At 42.8% G+C, this 11,767-nt stretch overlaps 1 protein-coding gene across 3 annotated transcripts; it reads right to left on the reverse strand.

Moving 5' to 3' along the window:
* Positions 1 to 1,204: 1,204 nt before the first annotated feature.
* On the reverse strand, positions 1,205 to 10,864 carry LOC105449404 (small subunit processome component 20 homolog). Of its 3 annotated transcripts, XM_011688617.1 has the most exons (9): positions 10,627 to 10,864; positions 10,273 to 10,556; positions 7,939 to 10,186; positions 5,009 to 7,875; positions 4,577 to 4,832; positions 2,472 to 4,155; positions 1,961 to 2,394; positions 1,516 to 1,785; positions 1,205 to 1,393 (listed from the first exon to the last, which is right to left on the reverse strand). In XM_011688617.1, the coding sequence occupies exons 1-9, from the start codon at positions 10,669 to 10,671 to the stop codon at positions 1,247 to 1,249; spliced, it is 8,235 nt and encodes a 2,744-aa protein (XP_011686919.1). In that variant the 5' UTR covers positions 10,672 to 10,864; the 3' UTR covers positions 1,205 to 1,246. The 3 variants fall into 3 exon arrangements, with proteins under 3 accessions (XP_011686919.1, XP_011686918.1, XP_011686920.1); XM_011688616.1 differs by having other exon boundaries at positions 5,009 to 10,186; XM_011688618.1 differs by lacking the exons at positions 10,273 to 10,556; positions 10,627 to 10,864 and having other exon boundaries at positions 5,009 to 8,576; positions 9,016 to 9,098.
* Positions 10,865 to 11,767: the final 903 nt, after the last annotated feature.

An 11,767-nucleotide genomic window follows, 5' to 3' on the forward strand; every position in this document is an offset into this window, starting at 1 on the left:
CGTATTTTTCTTTCAAGAATGAATATACATTCTTTGTGTCTCCAATTCAAAAAAGTGTAATTATCTCATCGGGTCATGGAAATTGTAATTTTTCGATTGTCATGCACGATACATTTCGAAAACACAAAGTACTTTTATAATTAGCAAATAGTCATCGGAACTTGTTACAAAATTTTTCGAATATTCCGACAGTTCTGAATATCCATAATCCGTTGATAATATATTAGAAAATAACAACAAATTCCGGCTTACTTGAATTCTTTTAACAAATTGTAACAAATTGATAGTATATCTTCCTCAGAGAGCCTTTTTCCCTTCACAGTTTTCAACCAATCACATTTTATTAATAATAACGGACATTAACATCCTCAGAGTTTTTTTCCTTTTACAGTATTCAACCAATCATATTTTATTAATAACAACGAACATTAACATACTTTTCAACAGTTACGTATTTATTAAAAAGCAAAAGAAAAACAATAATAAAATATAAAATGTAGTCTTTCTAAAAATATTACGTATTGCATAATATATAATGCATTATACGTACATAATCAGATATTATGCATGATGTATACATTTACATATAGCGTTATATAAAAAAAATTAAGTCGAAAAGTCCTAAACCATTTTTTTTACAATAACGCAATCACTACTGCAGTAATTATAGCTTCATTGAGCATTAACAACTTTGTAAAAAATAAAAATCCGGTTAATAGCACAGAAAAGAAGAGAAAAATATCAAACATATGGATTGATTTCATTTTCTTATATTTATCGTGTTGTTTAGCTTCAAAAAAATTTTTTCTATATTATTATTAATTGAAGAAAAGTTAAAAATTTTAAATCGGAGACATTGAAGGCTCTTAGACTTCTTGGAAATATTGGAACGGATAATGAAACTTTAAACCTTGATATTATATTTTCTTAAAAAATATACATTTTAATATAAAAATAAGTTTTAAAAATGACATATATCTTTATTGTGCAATACTTAGTTATAAATTTTATTGTCTAAATGATGAAAAAAATTATGCTTTATAAAATTTATCTATAAGTGTCTATAATACTCTCCTACTTCTGGAGAAATAAATAGCAGTTAAACTATTTAATTTATACACGCTTATATAAATATTTACAGACAACAATTATCTGTGTACGTAAATTATTTATATACCTAAATTGTTTATTTAAACTTTTTAAGAATTTTTTAATCTAAATTATATTACATTATAATACAGTATAATTACAAGTTATCCAGTTCTATTTTTTTTTTACGTTTTTTTACTGTTTTGTTTCCTTTTATAGTCTCCATTTTTCTTTTTTTAGCCTCTTTCTTTTTTTGTTGTTTACCCAGTTTACGTTTAGCTGCTAGATCAGGATCAATCACAAACTGGTGACACAAAAAAAATAACGTATAAACTTTCTGAGCACTTATATTCATAAAGTTTAACAAATACATAAACATGAATATCCTGTAGTATAAAAATTAACAAAGATATAAAATAAATTTACCTGTTGCGCACGAACTTTTCTCCTTTCCGCTTTCTTAATGTCCAATTTTTGTTGCACTCGATTTAATAATTTGACATATTCCGTATTTCCTATAGACTTTTTAATCATGGCAGCTACTTCTTTGGCAAGTCGACGTAATTCAGCGTTCGTTTCTTCCGTTGTAGCCATTTCCCGTACCAATTGAGACATGATATTAAAAAGTATCGCATTTAGATTCTTTATAGGCACTGTAGTTACTATACCCGCAATAAACTTAAACGTTGCAGTTCTCTGAAAATGGTAATGTTGTTTATATGGTTTGTATTTTTCGATATATAGTTTTCACAGATACATACATATCCGATGTAAAATATGTATTTATAATTTTCTAAGATACACATAGATAGTTTTCATAGATACATAGATATCTAGTAAATAATAAGAATGTTACTACGACTTTTCTTACCACTGATGTTGATTTGGGAGCTTGCGTTATTTCTATATTAACAGCTTTTCTCAGTCTTCTAATAAGCCAAAGAAGAGACAAATTATTACTATTTGCCGCCTTATTCTTGTCATCTTGCTCATCATCTTTCGCAGCGGACGCTTCGACCGAGTTCAACATTTTTGCAATAAAGATTAGATTCTTCACAACTTGATCCGCTAACTGCTCGAATGTCATATCCGGATAAAGTTGAGCCACTAAGTCTAGAATCAAGCTCTTCAGAGTTTCACCGGGCCTCGAGTACAAGTAGCCCTCGTGTACTCCATCGCTCTCTGGATTATTTAAAAGTTCCACGACTTTATCAACGTCAAGGGCAGCCAAAACAAAACCAATCATTTGCGCCGCCGCTAATCGAGCCCACAGATGCGGATGCGCCAGCAATGATTGGCAATATTCTGAAATAAAAAAACAAAGCTGCAATGTTTACTGAAAACAAGTGCTTTAGAAAAATGTTTGAGAAATAATAGCTTACCGGCGAAACAGTCAATGGAATTTTTGTACTTTTCATTTGTGAGAAAAGATGTGTAACGTGCTATTTTCAGTAGCAGTTGTAACACTTGAATTATATGATGATCTTTCGTTCTTTCATCCTTCGAATTGGGATCATTCGGCTTTGCATTAGGTAACATTGGGTATTTTGAGAATTCCACGGTGTCGGAAACAGAGAAGTGATTGTAAAACTGCTTCAGTAACAACGGCAAGAGCTGAGGGAGGCGCGAGTCAAAATCATTTTGCTCGACCGTCACGAATATGCCGCATAACTGTGCCGCCAATGTTCGGTATCTTATTGTGGAATCGCTCAGCCATTGAATCGGCCACTTGTCGAACAGCTTATTCCTGTCATTGGACGATATCCGCGTAAGTATTTCTTTTATACATTTCGCGCAAAGTTTGCGACAGGTCGGATCGTCGTCGTCTATCAATCTCGCGCCGGTCATCAGAAATATCATTTCCGCTCTTGTGGCTAGCGTTTTCAACGGGAATCCCGTGACGATGGTGTGGATCATTTCCAGCGCGCTCAATCGGCCCGGTTGCGTCTCGTAACTCAACTGAGTGAGATAGAAGTATATATGTTTGTTCAAGTGCTTGCCAAGCGGATAGCCCATGAGATAAGAGTAGAACACCGAGCGCGATTGCAATTTAACGTGCTCCAGCTCCGAGGTGACGCTCAGCATCGCCACCTTCTCCATGACGGCGTGCATCTCGGCGATAATCATTTTTCGATGTATTATAGCCTTGAGCAAGGTGAACGCGGTAGCGTGCTTCTCGCTGTCGTGTAGATCCTGCTCCGCATACAAGAGAAGTATCTTCAGCTGGTCGGCATCAATGCTGAAGTACTTCACGTCGCGGACGACCACGGACATGCATTTGAACGTGGCCGTCACAAGATCGAAGTTGTCCCCCTTGCTCAATCCCGCGGCGGCGTATTTGTGCAAAATACCGAACATGGAGGTGCAGATGTCCGATATCGCTGCGCGCATCGATTCCAAGTCCATCTTGAGCATCCAATTCAAGCACTGCAATGCCACGGTGCACAGCTTGACGTGGTGGGATCTCAGGCAATCGCTTAAAACCGACACGAACGGTTCCAGGTAACGTTTGTACTCCACACCGGCGACCTTGTCCCGCTTCAACAATATGTGATGCAGTTTCAGGCCGAATTCTATCATTACATGAGCGTTGGCGTGCTTGGTAGTTTTTGCGGAAGCTTTAATGCCCATCCTGTTTTTCGGCTCCGGTGGTACGAGAAAATAATTCGATCGCTGCGTCAAAGCTCCTCTCGTTTCCTTCCTCCGTTCCTCCTCCGCGAGATTTTTACCTTCCTTTTCGGGCATAAGGCTTGGTATGCTTTCCGAAATGATACCGTAGAGAAATACGAGCATTTGTTCTAACGGTATATAAGCGTTGTCCGCCAATCCCAAAGTTACGTTTCGGAGGCATTCCACAATCTTGTGTATCGTTTTATGCGAGTGCGTCTTCATTAGGACTTCTTTCAACGGCAGAATTAAGTCCAGTAAGCAAGATTCTGTTATAAACTCCGCTAAGATGTGGAAAATATCAAAGCTCTTGGTACTCCTTGCCTCTGACACATTTTTGACAATACCAGCTACCTCCTTTTCTTCTGCCGTCAATCCAAATAGATCCACTTTGCACACCTACGTAAAAATAATTATTTGAAGACACACGCATTGTTTAAAATATTTGCTCAAACTTTAATGTATTATATTAATTTTTATCGATAAGAATACATAATTCCAGATTCATAAATACATTCTTTCAAAATTTCCGATATTAAAATAAAATACATATATAATTACAGATCCATAAATAAATTTTTTCAAAATTTTCGATATTAAAATTTCCAGCATCCAAATAAATTGTCGAAAATGTAGATATATATTATTTAAAATTGATTAGCAGAAAAAAAAAATTATAATTAAACATTAAATAATACGATGTATACTACGGATGCATTGCAAATAATATCAATATATTAGTCATTAATCCAATTAATAAATACACTTAATAGAACGTATGGCAGTAACTTGTATAATCAAACATTTCAGAAATACTTACAGATAGAATGCTTTGCAAATTATTATTAATATCACGTTTCTGGTAGTAAGGTTTCAGCGCGAATAGCACAGCCTGTATTGTGTACACGAGAACGTGCACTTGGAAGCCTTTTGTCAACAGTGTATTCATTTCCTTCAAAAGATGATGGAGATACTTCGGTCCTAAAGTTATCATAATTTTCTGCAGCGTCTCGCGAGTCGAACGTCGAACTGATTCCAGACGTGATTTGAGAAATGTACACAGTTTCATAAAGATTCTGAAAAAAAATATATATATATATATGCGTTACACAATTGTTCAAAATTGTTATATATAAATTTTTTTTCCTTGAAATCCTTCAAATCCGAGAATCAAAAATTATTGCTATTTGAACGAAATAATTTTTGAACACGTAAAAAAATGCAAGACATCTCTATGACATCGCGTACTTACCCTGGCAAATTTGCGTCCAGAAGATTCTCGGGCATTTTCTGCAGCAACTTAACAAGCGCGAGGGCAATGGGAACTCTCAGTAAATCGTCCTCCTCCGTCTCGGAGGCGATTTTCTTCTTGTTGACTTTATGACTGCTCTCCTGCCGAGTTCTCGCCACGATGGCTCGATGCAGTTGGGGCAACAAGCCTTTCGATATACTGAACACCACCCTTTTCGCGCCGTATTGAGAAAGTAGCGTTTGCCTTTCAATCACCGGTAAGTCTTCCTTTATCACCTCTTCCTTATCCTTTTCCATTATCTCTTCAATACCTTCAACATTCTCGTCGTTCAGCGCTTCCTCCAATTTTTCCTCATCTCCTTGCTCCGTGCTTTCGCGGTTCTCATCTTCACCGATCGCTTCCTTAGCTTCTTCCGTTTCAGCGACAAGAGCGGCGTTATCTTCAGTTGCTGTCGAGGTGGCTTCGGTTCGCGTTATTTTCTCCACCGGTTTGTACTTCGAAAGATCGTAATGGAAAGAGTCTAATATCGTTACTACTATTCTAATGACTTGCCTCTGGAATTCCGTAGAGGTTCTCAGCTTGCCCAAATAGTACTTCAAAATGATCTCGTAGTGGTGCCACGGTAACAGCCTGCACACCACTCCGACAGTCTCGATAGCGGCGTCAACGAGGCTGTTCTTATGGATGAACGTCTCGTTGCATAAATACGACGAGCAGAGCGGCAGAATGAATTGCGTCAACGTTTTAGGATTAAACGGCTCCCGCGATGTCTTGGCGAGTGTGCAGAACTTGAGTAAGGCGCGGGCTCTCCTGTACAGTTGCAGATGTCGCATGTTCTCGAAGAAGTCGACCTCAGGATCGGCCTCGTTGGCAAGGAGGGACAAGTCCCGTAAAACGGGATGCACGTCCGCGCATTTCAGGGCCATGTGTCCCAAAAGCGATATTGATTGAAGGTAAACAGCTTCCTTCTTGCTCGCAATACCCTTCCTGGTGAGCGCCAGGATAGTGTCGTCCATCAAATAACGCCTATTCAGAACGTTACTCTGGTGCTCCCTCGCCAGTGCCTCCGCGACGAGCTTCAGGCACTCGCCGGAGGAGTCTCGCATCGCCAAATCCGACTCGGTCTTCAGGAAGTAAAAGCAGTTGTGTATCACAGTCACGCCGAACTCCAGCGGGATCGCGTTCCTCCTGGCCATATCGCCGATCAGCTCGAAAGCGTTCAGTCTCTCCTGAAAGTCCGGTTGATCGATCCACCTGTGATCCCACGCGTTAAGCATGGCCAGAATCTTGTAACAAGTCATCACCTCGCGATCATCCTCCACGGACTTCTCGGCGACGGTACGGTACACCTGCAGAAGAGTTTTGCGAGCGGGCACGTCCGATATGAGGCCGATCAACGGCGCGATGGAACGCGCGTGAGTCTCCGGGCGATTCACAATTTTTACGAGATTCGTGACGGTCGTCAGCAGTCCCGTAACAGCCTCCTCATTGCCGCCGGACGTGGCCCTCCTGATTAACACAGGTATTATTAGCTTCAGCACCGTGTCGCACGTCTCGGCATCCGTGACGAATTCGGAGATTCGCGACAGTATGGTCAGCTCGGTCCTGTTTATATTCCTATTGGATCTTTGAAGTCTGCCTCGGATGAATTCCAGAACGCGAGGGACATGCGGCAGAAGTACAGCGGAGCCGTAGTTGACCCCGCTCGAGAGTACCTTCTCCTCCACCTCGAGCGTATTCGTGAGAATCGGCGTCAGCGGCAAGAACGGCGTGTCCACCTGCATCGCATCTTCGTTGAGTTTCCCGTAGTCCTGCAGCGTCAGCATCTTCTCGATTATCTCCAGGATGGCATTCACGACGGACTGATGCGTCTTGGGATTCGACAGGAGTTGCATGATGTACGGGAGAGGAGTGACCGACTCGTCGTCCTCCTGATGCTTCGCGAACAACGGGTAGTACCGCGAGTTCTGGCCCCACGCCATGAACAGCTTCAGCAGGGCCGTAGGACTGTGTATACCCTCGACCGGCAGCTTCTGCAACAGGGGGAATATCGCGACGTGATAGACCGCGTCTATCTCGTGCCGCCGCCAGTCGTAGTCCTCGAAGTGCGTGAAGAATCTGGCCAGTATGCCGACGCAGCTCGTCCTCACGGTCTTGATCGTCGTCAGGTATCCCGGGTGAACCTCCGCCGATCTCCGCAGAATTCCATTCGTCTCGGCCAGGATGCAAATCAGTATCCTGAGCAGACGCGGCAGTAACTTGGTCGACATTTTCCCGCCGAATTCTTCTATCACTATCGCCAACAGATTCACGGCGCTCTGCATGCGTTTGGGCGGCATGACGTTGTTCAAGTCGATGGTGTCGACGATTTTCTCGACGTACTTCCTCAAGTCAAACGCCTCGTCCGCTTCCAGCAACACGTACGACCTGAGTGATCTGAATGCCATTTTGATGAATATGATCATCTCATCCTCCTGCGCACCGCCCAGAAAGCGCAGTATGATCTTCCGCCGTGCAAAACCACCGGCTTTCCCGCCGGTCCTCATGCCGGTCTTCGCAATCATTTTGGCGTAAATAATTCTCATTATGATCGGCATGAGATTCTCGCGATGCTCCTCCACTATCATGTTGCTCTCCCGATCCAGCTTGAAGCGCGCGAGCTCGTTTTTAAAATTCTTCTCGTTTATCAGACCGTACAGCGACTCCTTGTACGGTAAAAGGTACTTGTACTTGTACGCGAAGAGGCAGTTCAGCGCGGCTCTCTGTATGTCGGCGTTTCTCGAAGAGATCAAGTCCAGGTAGATCTGACGCATCTCCGCTTCTCTGTGCATCATTCTCGGATTCTGCACTTTGTCGAATATCTCCATCTGAGCGAGCAAAAGTTTCACTTTGCAATTTCTCCTCATCGCGTCCGCTTGCGCGACTTTTACCTCGCCCTCGTCGCGCTCCTCGTTCTCGTCCTTCTCGTCATCCACGTCGTTGTCCGCGTCGATCAATTCCTTGCGTTTCTCGACGTCGCAACACTTGCCCTCATCGGAGTTGGATCTGAAGAAATTCGCATTCACGAAATCGATGAACAATCCGGTCAGGTCTCTGTTCTTCGTCTCGGCGTAATGCGAGAAGTGCGCCATGCACTTCCAGAGGAGGATCCTGTAATTCTCGAAATCGGGCTTGTCGTCGTGCCTCGCTATCCGCATCTCCAACGACGAGATCACGTGGCAATTGAACGACGATCTCGGTTCGGCCTCCGGTACGTTGTTAGACGTCAATTCGGCCAGAAACGTCGGCCAGAACTGCGGGCACTCCTTGTTGCTGTAACTAGCTACGATTGCGCTCACAGGCTGCCAGAGCAGAGAAAAATTGACGTACAAGTTGCCTACGACGCAACGCAACGGAAATTCGTGATACCTCGGATCGAGATTGGCTAACGCATAACTCTGAAATCCTAGAGCTTGCAGATGCAACAGCTTGCCGCGGTAGCTCTGTATCGTCACGGATTCGCGTTCCGCCAAATATACAAGCTCCATAGCACTTTTGCCATCATCGGACGCCGAGGGCCTCTTCAGAGCTTCGACATTAGAAAACAGGGAATACAAGTGTGATACAGTCAATCGAACGTTGCCGTAAGGTGAACTAAATTTTTTCACTAAACTGTCGTTCAATTTGTCAAACGACGCTAAATTTATATAGTCCGCGTGATGCTGCGACGCAGCAAAATACGTCATGCAGAGATCTATCGCGTTTAAGATATACCTATTGTCGTGACGTTCGTTAACGAGATCGATTATTTTTATGTCAGATTTTACGAAAAATTCGTGGAGATCGCTCGGCTCCGATACATGTATCAACGACTCCAACGTTAATAAAAATACGAAAACGGCTTTATTAATATCCGCGGCGTCACCCGCATCATCGTGTTTCAGCAGTTTTTTATATAAAAATAACAAGCCGTCTTTCAACGTATTCCTAAATTCTTCGCGTAACGGCTTCAGATGTGGCAAAATTACCAAAATTCTCAGTGCGTCGAGCGAAACAGCGTCAGTGGCTAATGTTTTCAATTCCAGCAGAAGATAACCACTACTGTCCATTCCGATGTTCCGTACATCCAAAATGTACTTTTTCCATTTGTCCAGAGTAATACCGCTGAGGCAAGGTGACGCTTTCGCGAGGATTACTTTAGCGAGCAGAAGCAACGTCCTGTTGCTTAATCCAGTGGATATGCTGCGCCGCAACACGTGCGGCAACACCAAAGTTTCGAACGACGAGTAGTGTATTAAATTTTCCACAGAGGAGTACAATAATTCGGTATCGTTCACCGTCATAATTTTCAGCAACAGTTGACTCGAGGTTTCCTGCATCAACTTGACGCTTGACGCCAAGAGAATGGCTACGGACACGTTGATGACTTCTTGCAAGATACTCTTGTCCTCGCTCAACGCGTCCATCACGACGGTACATCTTTTCGTCAAAGGCACAGCGTCGGTTAAGAACCTACCGTTTTTACAGCTGATAACGACATGCACGAGACGCAAGAGTAGAACTAAAGCGTGTGTCTTTATATTGGATTCCGGCAATTGCTTCGACCTTTCGACAAACGTGTCCATCACTTTTAGTATAACATTCCACATGATGTCGCATTTTTGTGGATGTACGTTTTGCAGGATGCACGTTACGATCTCTCGCAGTACTTCGTAAGTGAGCCTCTGGTCGACAGACTCGTCTTGCAGAGCATTGAAATAAAGCAGCAGCGTCTGCTCGCCGCAGGAGTGAAACTGTCCTGGCGTGCCGGATATCACTTCGAACAATAACTTTCCACAACCCGATATCCCATTTTCCTTGTCGTTTTCGTGTCTATCCTCCAGGATACGTAACACCAGTTTGAGGAAAGAGTCCTTATCCTTGATCTTGCGAACTACAAATGCGAAGCTCTCGGCGGCAAATCTGTTCACATATTCCGGCTGCGTGTCGGCCAGCAGCGGCAGCAGCAGGGGCACCACAGTCTCCACGTTTCTCGTCAGATATCGCCATAGAAATTTAAACAAATACGCCAGAGTGGTGAACGTGTACTCCACCTGCTCGGCGTCTTTCGTCTGCAGCAGGGAGATTATTTCGGACAGAAAGTCTGGGAAATAATCGTAAAACTCTTTCTGAAGGTCTCTCGCCACAGCTATCACCAATCTACAGGGAAACAAGAGGACAAGCGGAGATAGCAACGAAAGTCTTTCAATGTGTTCAATTTACGTGCCACTGGACGCGCTACTTACTCCAAGATCGGCTGCAGGAACAGGGGATCTCGTTTTCTCAGATACAACATAAGCATGTCGATCACGTGCTGCTTCCTGTGAAGCAGCTGCGGCAGCGTGACGATGTCCCGCACCTGCCTCCTGAAGGTGGTGTAGCCGTCCGTCAGGTTGAGAACGTTCCATTTCACTAGCGTCTCGTGAAAATAGGTCTCGACCTCCTCGTCGGCGTCGTCCTCGTTCCGATGTGCCACACGGTGGAAGATGTCGACGTCGATCTCCGACACTCGCTCGGAGAACGGCTTGAACTACGAAAGAAAGACCGGTTTCAGAGCGCAAACGACCTAACCTCACACTGCCGCCGTCGACTTCACTCACCCGAAAGACGTTCGCCTCCTTGTGACGGATCGGCTTGTTCTTCATGCTGATGAACTGTGGTTAACCGAACCGATGCATCGTTCGCTTCATTCAAACTGAGAGTGTGCCAGAGAAGTTCCAAATTTAGGCGGATCGTGTCCCACGTGCGAACACACCTACACGTGCAAATCACTGAAAATCTACGGCCTATGCCGCCTATGCAAACCGCGGTTTTTTGCCTATAACCTCGAAGGCTCGAAATGCCATTGTGCACTAACGTCATCTGAAGAAGTGAATGTAAACTACATAACAACATTCCACCTTTCTGCACCGCGGGTAAACAATTTGTGATACGTGTGCCTCTCTGCTTGCAGGCACGAGACACTGCCTTCCGGCTTCGTATAATATTCGTATACGTATACGAATATTATACGATATACAATTTTAATTTATAATTTGTAAAGTCTATACATTGTGAATACATAAATTCGAGCTTTTATATTAATTTCGCAAAATGTTTTTTGTATCTCGATCATTATGGCACAAAAGAGCGGTTAAAAACCATTTTAACATTTTATTTCGCGCTCAAGTAATTAACACGTAAATTTTATTACGTTGCTCACATGGGATAATATATAGGAATAACATATATCACGAAAAAGTATTAAAAAAGCGCAACTAAATCAGAATAGATTAATTGTGAAATTGATGTTGAAAATCAGTACTCACGATATTGCGGCGTTCTCCGATATCGTTCGCCAGTCAAACATCTTCCGCTGCACTTATCCAATACCACAGTATCCGAGATTGATTCAGGAGCATCTCTGCATCATTCCGCGTCGATTGCATGTCACTTTGTTTTACTCGCGATACACTCGCGAGTCGCGACAATATTCGCGAGATTGTATAATTTGATCAAGTTTCACAATTTAATTAATCGAGCAGTTATATTGAGCATTTATATCGGAAATGTCATTCGCGAATTCGGTTAAAGAATTTTCTACGTCCATGGTATGTGATGCCACTTGACACGCTCGCATACGCTTGACGAGAATCCACGATATCGATCCACAATGATAAACTCATTTTCCATTCATTTGATAATTTGCGAATTTATTTAAAGAATATTTATGTGACGAAATAAGTTCTTCTCTTTTCCCGC

This window comes from Wasmannia auropunctata, unplaced genomic scaffold (genome assembly GCF_000956235.1).
Source record: "Wasmannia auropunctata unplaced genomic scaffold, wasmannia.A_1.0 LD336076.1, whole genome shotgun sequence".
NCBI classification, from domain to species: domain Eukaryota; kingdom Metazoa; phylum Arthropoda; class Insecta; order Hymenoptera; family Formicidae; genus Wasmannia; species Wasmannia auropunctata.